Source organism: Rhizophagus irregularis, chromosome 22 (assembly GCF_026210795.1).
Source record: "Rhizophagus irregularis chromosome 22, complete sequence".
In the NCBI taxonomy this organism is placed as follows: domain Eukaryota; kingdom Fungi; phylum Glomeromycota; class Glomeromycetes; order Glomerales; family Glomeraceae; genus Rhizophagus; species Rhizophagus irregularis.
Window position 1 is genome coordinate 2,516,368 of NC_089450.1, and position 12,513 is coordinate 2,528,880.

A 12,513-nucleotide genomic window follows, 5' to 3' on the forward strand; every position below is an offset into this window, starting at 1 on the left:
ATAGAAATCGGCGAGTTTACACTTACCTTGATCTGAGGTTTTGATGGTATATTCATCTTAGCCTTGGGCGAAATCTCTGGAAGAACTATCTGAAGAATTAGAGATGTGAGTTAATGGAATAGGTGCGGTTGATACGCTTAACTACAAATCAGAAGATTTAATCACGTGCACGTTACAATTTGCAATGCCAATCACCTCATCTGTATTATCAGCCTTTTGGGAAAAACAATTTATCCCTTCGTTTGTACCCTTCGGAATAAAAACTAATTTTATCTAGAATTTTTTTTATAGGGGTATGAAAGTGAGTAGGTGAGAAGACCATGATCATCCACGTTTTAAGGGGAGTGTGTAATCACGTGACTTTTAATTGACTATTATGGCGCAAAAAAATTTTTGTGCTATTCAGTACGTCCGTGTCTATATAAAACATTTGTAAATTACCAAATATTAAAAGTATATATTATTTTCTTACCTTTTGGAATTTGAGGGTTTACCAGATATAGTTTTTATTTAGACTCAAATATTATATTTTGGAGAAAATATCAAAAGAAGTTCCAAAAAGTTTGCGAATCGCTTAGTGAAAGTTTAGAATCTCTCTACTGGAAAATATAATATTATTTTTTTTAAAAAAAAGCATTTTACCATTTATTGATTTAACATATTTGAATTCTATAGGTATGTTTTCACATGTCTACAAAAATAATAACAAAATATTACATAATTATTCAAACTAAAGTGCTTTGTTCTTGGGCTTTTCATTTATTTTTTATTTTTATTATCCATGTGAACAAGATTACAGAAAGATAGACAAGAACTAATTAAAAAAAAAGCCAAACGCTATCTAAACTATGCTATAATCAAACCGCCCGAAGACAGCGCCACCCTGGTGCGAAATTAAAAAGGACCGTGAGGGATCAGCCGAAGCATTTCCACCCACCTGACACTAGAGAAATTGGACTTAGGGGATAAAAAAAGAAAAAATAAAAACATTGGCAGAAGTAACTATATAATAAGGTGCCGAAATGACTAAACTTTCGTTTAGAAGAAGTGGGTATAAAGGTCCTCCGGTCGGAGCGTTGAAAAAAGGTGCCACCTATATAAATGAGTCTGTAAGTATTTAGTTAATGACTCAGTGGCATCCGTGTGGTTCATAAGTAAAGCTAAAAGGCGTAGTATTAATTCTAATAACCAACGCCGTAAGGAACATAACGTATCCTTAAAAAATTTTTTAATTTTATCACGTGACGGTTTTAACCAAGTTCTTGGGCTCTTCATATTTAAATTTTTGCGCCATTGATAGTCTTATTATAAATCACATGACTACACGCCCTTATCCGTAATTCCGTATATAGTCTTTCATTGTTTGATCGTAAAAAATTTAAATCCCCGTTCTTAATAGTTATATTTATTTTAAAATAATGTTTCGTTCAATTCCTCGAGTATATTCTAAGCATTAATGCTAATAAATTTATAAAGAATAATTCGTTTCGTAGTATTAGTTACTTAAGTTTTTCAAGAATTCGAACGAATATTATTGAAAAATGTGAATTATTGATTAATAACTGAATATTTGTAAAAGAAATTTAACGGAGGTATTTAAATGAATCTTCAATAAAAAATGAATCGATAGATTATTTTTTGATTTTAATAATGATAGACTTTGAAGTGACGATCATTCTTTCATTTGTAGCCCCCTTCTATAGTCATCCAGATATAGTCACATCCCCTTTATAAGCACATTTACTTTATAAAACCCCCTCTTTAGTCACACCATATAGTATTTTTATAATCACACCATTTTTTTGATCCCGAACGGTGTGATTATATAAGGGTCGACTGTATAGGCAAATTGTTTGCCGAAGAAAGAACAATGATTTTGATCGACATTGTGTTCTGAGAAATCATGTGATGTCTTCAATACTTTCCAATTTTACAATTAATCATAAATCAAAGTAGAAAGTTATTGTCAACCATCCGGACTTAACATATGGTTTGAACGAGGCATAATTGATGAACCTTCTCATGATTTATTATGAACAATTCTTATGAATCGTTGGCAATAAACCGAGCAGTTTCGACTTGTCGACGTTAACTTCAGAGGATACTCGCAATACATAAAAGCTTTATAAATTGAAGTTGGACTCTTCTAAACACAATGTCAGTGAATTACTTATAGTGATTTATCAAAAGAATATAAATAATTGTAGAAACAATTTTGTTCACATTATATATATATTTATGTTAATTAAACTATCAATTAAAGTTTTTATTAAATTTCGTGCAATATTTTGTAAGATATAAGTAAATAAACTTTCAAATTTTCTTATTCTATACAGTACAAACAATTTTTTCCCAAATAACGTTTCATGCCCCTTGCTTTTGGTGTATACATTAGATCGAATTTTAAATTATTTGTTTCATACATTGAAGCCTATCAATATTCTCCGAGGGACATGGGTCAAACCTTTTTCGTAACATTTTAGGCCAATTATAGGACACCAATAGAATATTCTCATCCAGACTTACGAATAATGGACTACAGTCTACCCTTGATATAGCGAAGAAACCGTTCTGCACCTCAAATTCGTTATAGCAAGTTAACGAAGAATTTGAAGAATTTGATTGGTTACTTAGGGAAAATTGACATATTTTATTGGCTAAGCGTCACGTGATTCGTTATATAAAAATTCGCTATAGGAAGGGTAAACTGTATATAGATATTCAGTACGGTACGATTTTGAAAACACTGTTGATCATTTTTCCAAAAATTTCAAAATTCCGTACCGTACCGTACTTGTCCTATAATTAGTGATGGGATTCCCATGGAATTTGCAGGAATTTATCTAATTTTACATTAGTAATACTGTACAAATCTCATAAAATTCTGCGTAACAGTTAATTAACCCCCATCCTTGCCTATAATATAATATATAGGACAAGTACGGTACGGAATTTGTGGGAAATTTGATCAACCGTACCCGTACAGATTTGACAAATTCGTACTAGTACTGAATAGCCTACAACCTATAATGGACTGTGTATGATGAGTATGATGATCAATACGTACGTATGACTCATTGTCAATGAATATTTGGCTTCGGAATATTAATAATCTTATTTGAACAATACAAAAAAAAAAAATTCTTTTATAAATTGCTATTTTTTACATATGTCCCTTTCATTCTATCTAAAAATTTTTTAAAAAAATCGATTGTTCACTTTACACATTTTACATATGTACTGTAGCTAGTAATTATTGCGTATAAATTACGAAATATAAATTTTTTTTTGATATTTATTTCTCTTTCATTTTTTATCTAAATTAAAGTTTAATAATTTTTAGTATATCAAATACTACAACCATAATTATTATGAAATAACAAGTAATTCTTCGTTTGTTTGAGAAGTTTTTTTTAAATGAACGAAGAACCATTGAAGAATTGTTGTATCAATGGATCATTTGTAATTTGTCGAGGAAGGTTTGCAATTCGATTCAATGTATCTTCATTATTTATTGATGCATTGCGTCGATATCTTTGGTAGCTTCTATTTATGATTCGTCGTCTTCTAAGTTGATTATGCCTTCTTTGATTAATGCTTCTTGAAAGTTGTGCAATAGGTGACCCAAAGTTATTAGTGAAAAGAGTAAAGACAGTTACAGGTCTTGTTTGGATATATTGCCTATATTATTTTATTTTATATAAATATATTATTGTAAGTAAAGAAAAGTTATTAAGGCAAAGAAAAAGGGAATGTTAATTATATATAAGTTGTGACTTTTATAATATTACCTTGAAAAACTTTCTTGTCGCAAAGGATAACCATCCTTGAGTTGTTTGGGATTACTATTTAAATCCGGAAGAGATACTTTGGGTCTACGAAGAAACAGGGTGGATCGTTTATTTAAAATTAAATTTTCGATATATTTTAGATTGTTTCTTCCTAGGGAATTGTTTATTACGTGAAGACTTCGAGGAATAGCGTGAATATCATTGCATTTAGATGTTAAATTTTTGGTAGATAATTGTTTGTATCCTTCGTTAAATAAATAGATGAATACGGATACTGGTAAATTGCTCACATATGACAATCTATCAGCACCAATTTGATTAATATTATCGTTATATTCTATTTTGAGTTGAATCAATCTTTGAGTAAAATATCTTGTAAATACTATAATATCTCTTGCAATTAAAGTTTGGCATACAGCTATATCAATAAAAGTGGGGCCTAAGTTTATTGCATAAAATAATGAATGTTCTTTCCCGTAATTTACAATCAACCATTCAGATTTAGCATATGGGTTTTTGATAAAAACTGACCAGTTACGACAAGTTAATGCTAAATTGAGAGGATAATTGACATATTTGAAAATATTTATCTTAATTTCATCACCAATGTATTGCATTTGGATTAAAAATGGTATAATGAAAAATTTCTACTGGTAATAAAGGGTTAAGTACTAGTAAGGAATAGTGATTTAATATTTTTATCTATGATGATGAGAGAATAATTTTTTTTTTTTCGAAAAGAAAATATTGAGTTTTTATAATTTTTCTTTTTATTTTGTCTACCAATTTTACAAAAGCATTGTGATACAGAAACAATGATTTGAGGAAATTTATCATAAATGTTTGGCAAGATATTAATGAAAGAAAGTCATACCCTTCGGAATTTGTTTTCCAATGCTAATATATTTTTAATCGCGCCTTTTTTCAAAAAAATCTTTTGTGATTACTATTTTTAATCAATTTCAATAATCCCCGAATAGTAAGTACATAGTGCAACAATTTTAAATGCTTATTACGATTCGTAGAAAAATTACTTTGATAATGTTTTCAATTTTTGTGGGGATTTGATGTCGTAAGACGTGAGACGAGATTCATATTAAAAGAAAAAAAAGTTTAATGTTATAATATATTACATAGAATCATGCATTAATTATTCGAATGAGAAAGAGTTTTTCTTTTTCTATGCCCGATTTTTTTTGGCGTATACTGTACTAGGCTTTAGCTCTGCGTTGTGTATCAATTCCTTTCCAGAAAAAATTTTTAATTATAATAAAACTGTACTTATCGAAGGTGATATTTTGTACGAATTAGCACCAATTAAATCGGTTTTCTTTATTTTAATTTTTTTTTTTTTAAAGTTAAAATGACGCATTTGGTCATATTGTGATAACATCTGTTGCAATGTAAACAAAGAATTTTTATTTTTCTTTAGTTTCCCATGTGGCGTTAAAATTGCATAAGCTGTATCATCAAAAAAAAAAGTTTATATCTATCTACCTTGTTAACCATTAACATATTTTTTCTAAGGTAAAAAAAAAACATTCCGATTTAGGATTATCAAAAGAACAAACAAACATTTTACGGCGCAAAAAAATGCACAAAGAAAATTTTCTAAAAATAGCTAGGACAAAATACAATAAAGACATTGCATTAATTCTTACGGTACATGGCGCCAGAATTAATTTCAGCCACAAATTTGCGTAAATTTTAAGCAGAGGATAATGCAAATGTTCTGCGAAAAAATATTGGTCGAAGGCTCGAAGCCATGGCTCCAATCGTTTAAAAAAAAAAAAATTTATCTATTTAATTACAAACTATTCATTCGAACTGTTTATCAAAAATTCTGTTTTATTTTTAAAACTCATTAGTAAATCACACTTGACATATGTAATTCGTGTTGCTACAAAGATATTTATTTGTTATTGTCAAAATACAATGGTTAGTTTTAATTTTGATTGTTCAAATCGTACATAAAAGATCTACATTCCTATTGAATAAGTTTGAACAACAAACAAATCATCAATACTGATTGTTCAATGAACCCGCATTAATTCTAGTTTGAAATTTATACAAAATTAATTTTCATTTCTTGTTTGGGAGGTGTTGTACTAGATTAAATGAATATTTATATTTAAATACAAAAAAATTATTCATGTTGGTATGTACTGCATTTTAACATCTAGAGATATAGATTTAATTTTCCGTGAATTCACAATTTGTGTTCAGTTTCATCGGAAGAATTCTTTCATCTTACAATTTTTCCAAGAAAAGTGATCCAGGCGTTTCACATGAACATTGGCAATGTTATCGGCGTTAAATTTTGCCGAATGCTGATTTAGTATAACATTCATGTGACCTAGTACTATTATTAAATAAAGTGTCGTTGGACACGGTTACTGATAAGAAGCACCGTTAGTTATTTGTTGCCAAGTGCATTTAACTGCATGTTGTAGGTAAAATAAAATATTGTCGTTCATTACGAAGGGTATTTTTCTAAAATGATTGATTTATTAATTTTAAATAATTTAAACCAATAAATCGCAAAAACAGGTAAGGCGCAAAGACGTCGTGTGCCCGAATTTCGATCATAATGGCGTAACTATGTTTATCATAAAATAATATATTGCTAAATACTGCGGGGAATTAACATTTGCGCTAATAATCATTAAATCATTCAAATTTAATATATAGCAGTTTAAATATCATAATGGAGGGTGTATTTATTTTAAGTGTTGCATAGATCGATCCACATATGATTTCTATATCAAAAATTATGTGGGTAGATTCTATATGCATTAGAATAAATTGTAAATTTTCATTATATAATTGTAAAAGTTTTATTATATCCTAATTAACTAATAAATATATTATATTATGTACTTTATTACATATTAACAACTGAATATTTTTATTTGTCATTTAAAATAAAAAGTTAATTAAAGACAATATATTTTAAAAATGAAGAATGTGGCTTAGACCACTAATAATTAACATTAATTAATGTTATTATGAATTAATAGTTGTGGCTTAGTTTCATTAACTATAAATAGACTTTAATGATCTGTTCTTTTTTAGTTTTATTTTTTTTCTTTTTCTAATAATTAAAACATAATGAGAAAAACTAAATTAATAGTAAAGACAAAATACAACCATTATTACGCCGTATTAATTGGACTACCGATTTTTTATTTTAATAATATTTTTTTTTTTCAATAAAAATCTCAAGTAAGTACTCCTCATTTAAAATAGAGTACAAATAACACAAATTGCAAGAAGGCAATCAGTTGATTCCGCTTCTTTACGAAGAACATCTAGGATAGAATCAACCAGTTCAGCACCTTCAGTATAGTATCCTTTAGCCCAATTGTTTCCAGCGCCAGATTGGCCAAATACGAAATTATCTGGACAAAAAAAAACTATAAACAAGAAATGATAATAATGAAATATCAATATAATCTAAATTCTAATAATAATAATTTATTCAATTCTCCTTAAGTGTCGAATTAATAGCGTAATAAAATAAAGTCAATGAAGATCAATAAGTTATTATGGAAATTCAACGCAGGGTGCTACATATCCGAGAAGAAAAAGAAAAATTCATTTTAAATACAGAGTTATTGAGCGATGAGAAGCTAAGTGGAATATAGTAGTAATATAGTCCCATGTGAGGCAATATCTTAGTAATAATAACTGAATATTATTGTACAAAATATCTGGGAGCCGTTCAAAATCCTGACGATCAGAATCCCGTTATAACACAAGTCTAACGCTCACAAGTCACAATGCTCACAATCCTGACAAATCATAATCTCGAAAGTTCAACACTTAATTTTTTTTTTAATTTTACGTTTTTTTTAGACGTAATAATTTGTAACGATTATTATTTCTATTAATATCAAGTATGTAAAATTTTAAAAAATTAATATTTTTATTAATATTTATTAATTTTAATAATGAATTTCAGTTTTTTGTTTTATTAAATAAAAATGTTAAATTTTTGTATATAAAGATACAGTATAATATTTTTTAATATCCTGAGCTGTTATAACAGGATTCTTGATGATCGCCAGGTAAATCCAAAATATCTATGCAAAATTAAGTAGATAAAATTTGTTTTTAATTTTACAGTATTATTCTTGTTTATATATATATTTTAATTTAAGATATACTTTCAATAAAAAATAATTTTTTTTATCAATATTTTTCATAAAATTAATACAGTATTAATAAGTTATTTTATATCAGCGCTAACTAACAATGTAAAAATTATTACATAATCCATAATTTTGTAACCTAATTAACCTAATTTGATTGCGGTACATTTCACTGAAATCCATTTCACCGAAGCCATTTTGCCGAAGGGATGTTTCACCTAAGGGACGTTTCGCCGAAAGGACGTTTCGCCGAAAGTGAAATGTGTTAATTTGTGCTCATGTGTAATAGATGCCCAAAAAAGCACCATTTTGTTTTTTTTTATCATGAGACATAAATTGGACAAAATGGTGCTTTTTCAGACGTTTTTTACACTTGAACACAAATATAAACCGAATTTAAAACATGTCGTTTTTATAGGGAATCCATTTCACCGAATCGTCCATTTCTCCGAATTCCGCCGAAAATGGCAGCGATAAAAATAAAAATTAAGTTATTTTTAGAGATTTTTGTTTTTTTCAGGATATTATCACTTTAATATTCAAGTAACTGATATTAATTGTTAAAAAAAAAATAAATAACTTTATTTTCCTGAAATTTAAAATTTTCTAGAAAACATTTCTTTATCTATTTAGTATAAAAACAATAAAATAACCAAATGGAATAAATAATTTTTCAGCGAAACGTCATTTCGGTGAAAAGTCCGGATAAGTCCGGATACCATATCTGATATAATTTAAATCTCTTTTTAATGACAAACATTTTTTAAACAGAAATAATTCTTTGATCATAAGAAAAAGAATCATATACTTTCTAAACGTGATAGGAGAATTTGGTGCTTTTATCAAATTTTCTTTTTAATTATTTTTTTGGTAAATTTGATGATCCATATCCGCCGATCTGCGGAATTAACAAAATTCGTCTAAATTAAGGAATTTGACAATAATTTAATAAAAATTAGGTAAATTAAGTTCTGCAAAAATGATCACACTTGTACTACATGATCATATGACAGATATCAAGAAATTACTTCAACAAAAAGTTGCGTTAAAAAAAATTTTTTCTTTCGTAAACTCCCTATTAAACTCCCCATCAACTCCCCATCAACTTTTCAACCAGTTTTTACATCAAGTAAGTTGAGAATTTTTGCAAGTATATTAGTAATTATTTTACATTAGACACAACTTGGAACTGTTTTTTTATTTTTTTTTTTTATAGTTTATAAAAAAAATTTATTTAGAAAGCAAAATTATTCAAAAAAATCTTTCAATAAAGAAATAACTCTAAATATTAATAACGATGATTTAGCGAAATTAAATTATGTATTGATTAGTTGTTTAATTATAATCTATTTGATATTTATTATTAATTATTTTTCAGTTAATTTTTTTCGTTAAATCATTAAATATTCTGGATTTTTGTAAAGTTTTTCTTTTTTTTTTAATAAACTAACTTTATAATATTTTTTTCTCTTTTTTCTAGAAACTCCTTCTACTGGTTTCGGGTTAAAGAGGTAAATACTTTGGGAGAGGTCTTAAAGGTTTTTTTTTTATATATTTTTAACATTTTTTCTTACGTTTTGATCGATTTTAATCGGTACTGCGCCACATAATTGATGATCGGCAAATTCCGCAAATCGGCGGATATGCATTTTTTTATTATAATAGTTTTTTAATTTTGCCGATCCTCCATGTTTGGGAATTGATTTTGAAATCACTTTATTTTCATCTTTGATTTATTTTTTCTCTTTTCATAAGAAAAATTTATTTCAAAAATTTTAATATCTTTCATTCTTCTTTTGCAAAAAAAAAAAATCCTTTTTTTCCTTTCTTTTCTTTTCTTTTTTTTAGACGGCTTCTTCAAATCTCTTTTGTCACAAATTTTGGTGGGTAGATCTTCATTTATTTTAAACTGCTTCTTTTATGAAATTTATTTAGTTTTGGTTTTCTCTTTTTCTTTAGTCAACTAATTCTTCAGGATGGGATACTAGTATTTCAAATACTCCTTTGTCGTTTTTATAGTACCTTTCTTTTTCTTTCCACCAGAGCGAAGTTATCTTTGGGTTCTCTAAGATGACTTAGTTTATAGTTTTATATTTGTATTACCTTTGATTCTATGATGTAATTAATATCTTTTTAATCAACAGTCTCTGTCTCCTAGTATATTTTATAATCATGTTTAATAAAATTAAAAAAAGATAATAAGTGTCGGAATAATGAGTGCGATTTGTCAGGATTGCGCTTATGTTATAACGGGACTTATTGATATATACAATACCTTTTAGTTATTATAATAAAATCAAGTAAAAAAATAAATATATTCTTATACATTTCGTATAAAATAAAAACAAATTATTCTTTTACTAATATTGTACTTATTTAATAATTATTAATACAACTGCCGCCCGTTATAACGACACTCTTCGGGCCATTAGTAAATTTTTTCTAACTGTCATTATAATGTGATTTATGTGATTTATTATATTTTACTATATAACGGTTACGATACATTTCGCCGAAATCCATTTCACCAAAACTCATTTAGTCGAAGCCATTTCACCGAAGGGATATTTCACCGAAAGGACGTTTCGCCGAAAGAGCATTTTATCGAATCCATTTCATCGAATCTTCTATTTCGCTGAATTCCATTTCGCCAAATGGACATTTCGCCGAAAATGGTAGCGATACTATCACTTTAACATTAAAGTTACTGATATTAATTGTTAAGAAATAAATAAATATCTTTATTTTCCTGAAAACATTACTTCCCGAAAAAGCAAGTAAAAAAAAGACTATTAATATAATAAACAACGAGATAAATTTAATAAAAATCAGCTAATTCAAAAATTTTTCTAGAAAACATTTCTTTATGTATTTAGTATAAAAACAATAAAATAAAAAACAATAAAATAACCAATGGCGAAATGGAATTCGGTGAAATGGGTTTCGGCGAAATGTCCCTTCGACCAGTAAATAGTTTTTTGGTACAAATATATACAAAAACTATTTACTGGGTCGGTGGTGGTGAAATGGCGAAAAGTCCGGATACCTTGTTTATATAACAACATCAAAGGGATCCAATCCAAAAAATGGTATGTCGTTATGCAATAATATGCCGTTATAATGAGATGTCGTTATAACGGCGGTGGCACCTGTATGTTTATAGCCTTAAATGTTTTTATTATCTCATCCATTATTATTTCAGCTGTGATGGACAAAAAAAAATGTATTCAATTTTCTTTGACCATAGGAGAAGAGTTTTCGGTAAAGTAATTGTTAGTGAGCCCCAGACTGCCGGACAGAGATTTTTGACGATTATACAAGTAGATAATCCCCCTTTTGAAATAAATGGATAATCTTCAGAAACTTGACATTTAATTGTTAATGTGACTAAAGTTTTTATTATTATAGGAGTTGCGGAAATCATATAGCGTGTGTGATACAGTTCTTGGCATAAAGACAATTATGTATAAAAAATTATTCCATGAATAATTTAGTATGGCATCCAAATAGTTAATTCACAAGGAATGGGCAAATAAAAAGGACGCCTTTTTTGTAAAGTTTTCATTAATATATGGCAAAACAACGTTTGAGGATAAGCCATAAATTTCTAATAAATACACCAAAGAATAAACCTTGGATAGAATCCAGAATAATTAAAAACATAAACATTTACTAGCAAGAAGTAAGAGAATTTTTACCAGATCCACAAACTATACTCTGTATCATTTATATTAACCATGAAGTTTTTCGCCTTAATAATTTCAATCATCTTTAGTCTAGCTTTTCTATCGCTCACTGAAGGTAAGTTTTTGAATAATTATAATAGTATTCTCTCAATATTTAACACATTGATTAGATCTAATATATTGTTTATACAGGCTATTTAATATGGATTCAAAACAAGTTGGTTAGAGGCACAGTGTCTATATCTACTGCCCTCAAACGAAGAGATGGCGGCGTAATTGATGAGCAAACGGCATCTGCTCATAAAGGCTACCATTTGAATGTACCTAATAATTATCCGCAGTATTACCTTTCTTTTGACGTTTTAGGCACCCAACAACAACTTAAAGAACGCGGACCGATCAATAATACTCAGGATTACTGTTGGCACTATCATGGAAATTCTTTAAAATGGAACGTATACCCTTGTTGATTGATATACATAAATGAATGTTTCTTATAGTTTAATATATATATATTTATTGATAGTCTATTTGATATTTTTCTCTCTTTTTTATTTAATTAATATTTTATATTTGTTAAGAGGATCCATTTGTTAATATTTTTTGATAAGATCGTTTAATATATTTATAATCATGGAAAGATCATTAACTTTATGATCAAAATCTTTATAACACAATCCCGACGTTCACATTTCCAAAATTATTATTATAAATATTTATTATTAAAATTAATAAAATTAAAAATTTTTTATTAATAATACGTCGCGAAAATTACATGTAATAAAAAAAAATAATAATTTTACAATAAAGATATTAATTCTTGTGAAATATTTTAAAATTATTACATCATCGTGATATTAATAGAAATATTAATTCATTACA

At 27.6% G+C, this 12,513-nt stretch overlaps 3 protein-coding genes across 3 annotated transcripts; 2 read left to right on the plus strand and 1 right to left on the minus strand.

Annotated features, from left to right (window-relative positions):
• Positions 1–3,120: 3,120 nt before the first annotated feature.
• On the minus strand, positions 3,121–4,975 carry OCT59_014750 (uncharacterized protein). The gene is made up of 2 exons (XM_025323698.2): positions 3,792–4,975; positions 3,121–3,681 (listed from the first exon to the last, which is right to left on the minus strand). The coding sequence occupies exons 1-2, from the start codon at positions 4,406–4,408 to the stop codon at positions 3,414–3,416; spliced, it is 885 nt and encodes a 294-aa protein (XP_025190003.1). The 5' UTR covers positions 4,409–4,975; the 3' UTR covers positions 3,121–3,413.
• Positions 4,976–8,924: 3,949 nt separating this feature from the next.
• Positions 8,925–9,964, plus strand: OCT59_014751 (uncharacterized protein; the record flags this gene model as incomplete). Its single annotated transcript, XM_066150217.1, has 4 exons — positions 8,925–9,074; positions 9,426–9,447; positions 9,794–9,828; positions 9,905–9,964. 4 exons carry the CDS (start codon positions 8,925–8,927, stop codon positions 9,962–9,964), a joined length of 267 nt encoding a protein of 88 aa, XP_066002405.1.
• Positions 9,965–11,682: 1,718 nt separating this feature from the next.
• On the plus strand, positions 11,683–12,101 carry OCT59_014752 (uncharacterized protein; the record flags this gene model as incomplete). Its single annotated transcript, XM_025323697.1, has 2 exons — positions 11,683–11,746; positions 11,824–12,101. The coding sequence occupies 2 exons, from the start codon at positions 11,683–11,685 to the stop codon at positions 12,099–12,101; spliced, it is 342 nt and encodes a 113-aa protein (XP_025190000.1).
• Positions 12,102–12,513: the final 412 nt, after the last annotated feature.

Bases quoted from the DNA above. Each gene is read 5' to 3' on its own strand.
- OCT59_014750 (XM_025323698.2), bottom strand. From the start codon at position 4,408: ATGCAATACATTGGTGATGAAATTAAGATAAATATTTTCAAATATGTC. The intron at 3,682-3,791 runs GTAATATTATAA...AAAATAATATAG, and splicing joins CGACAAGAAAGTTTTTCAAG to GCAATATATCCAAACAAGAC.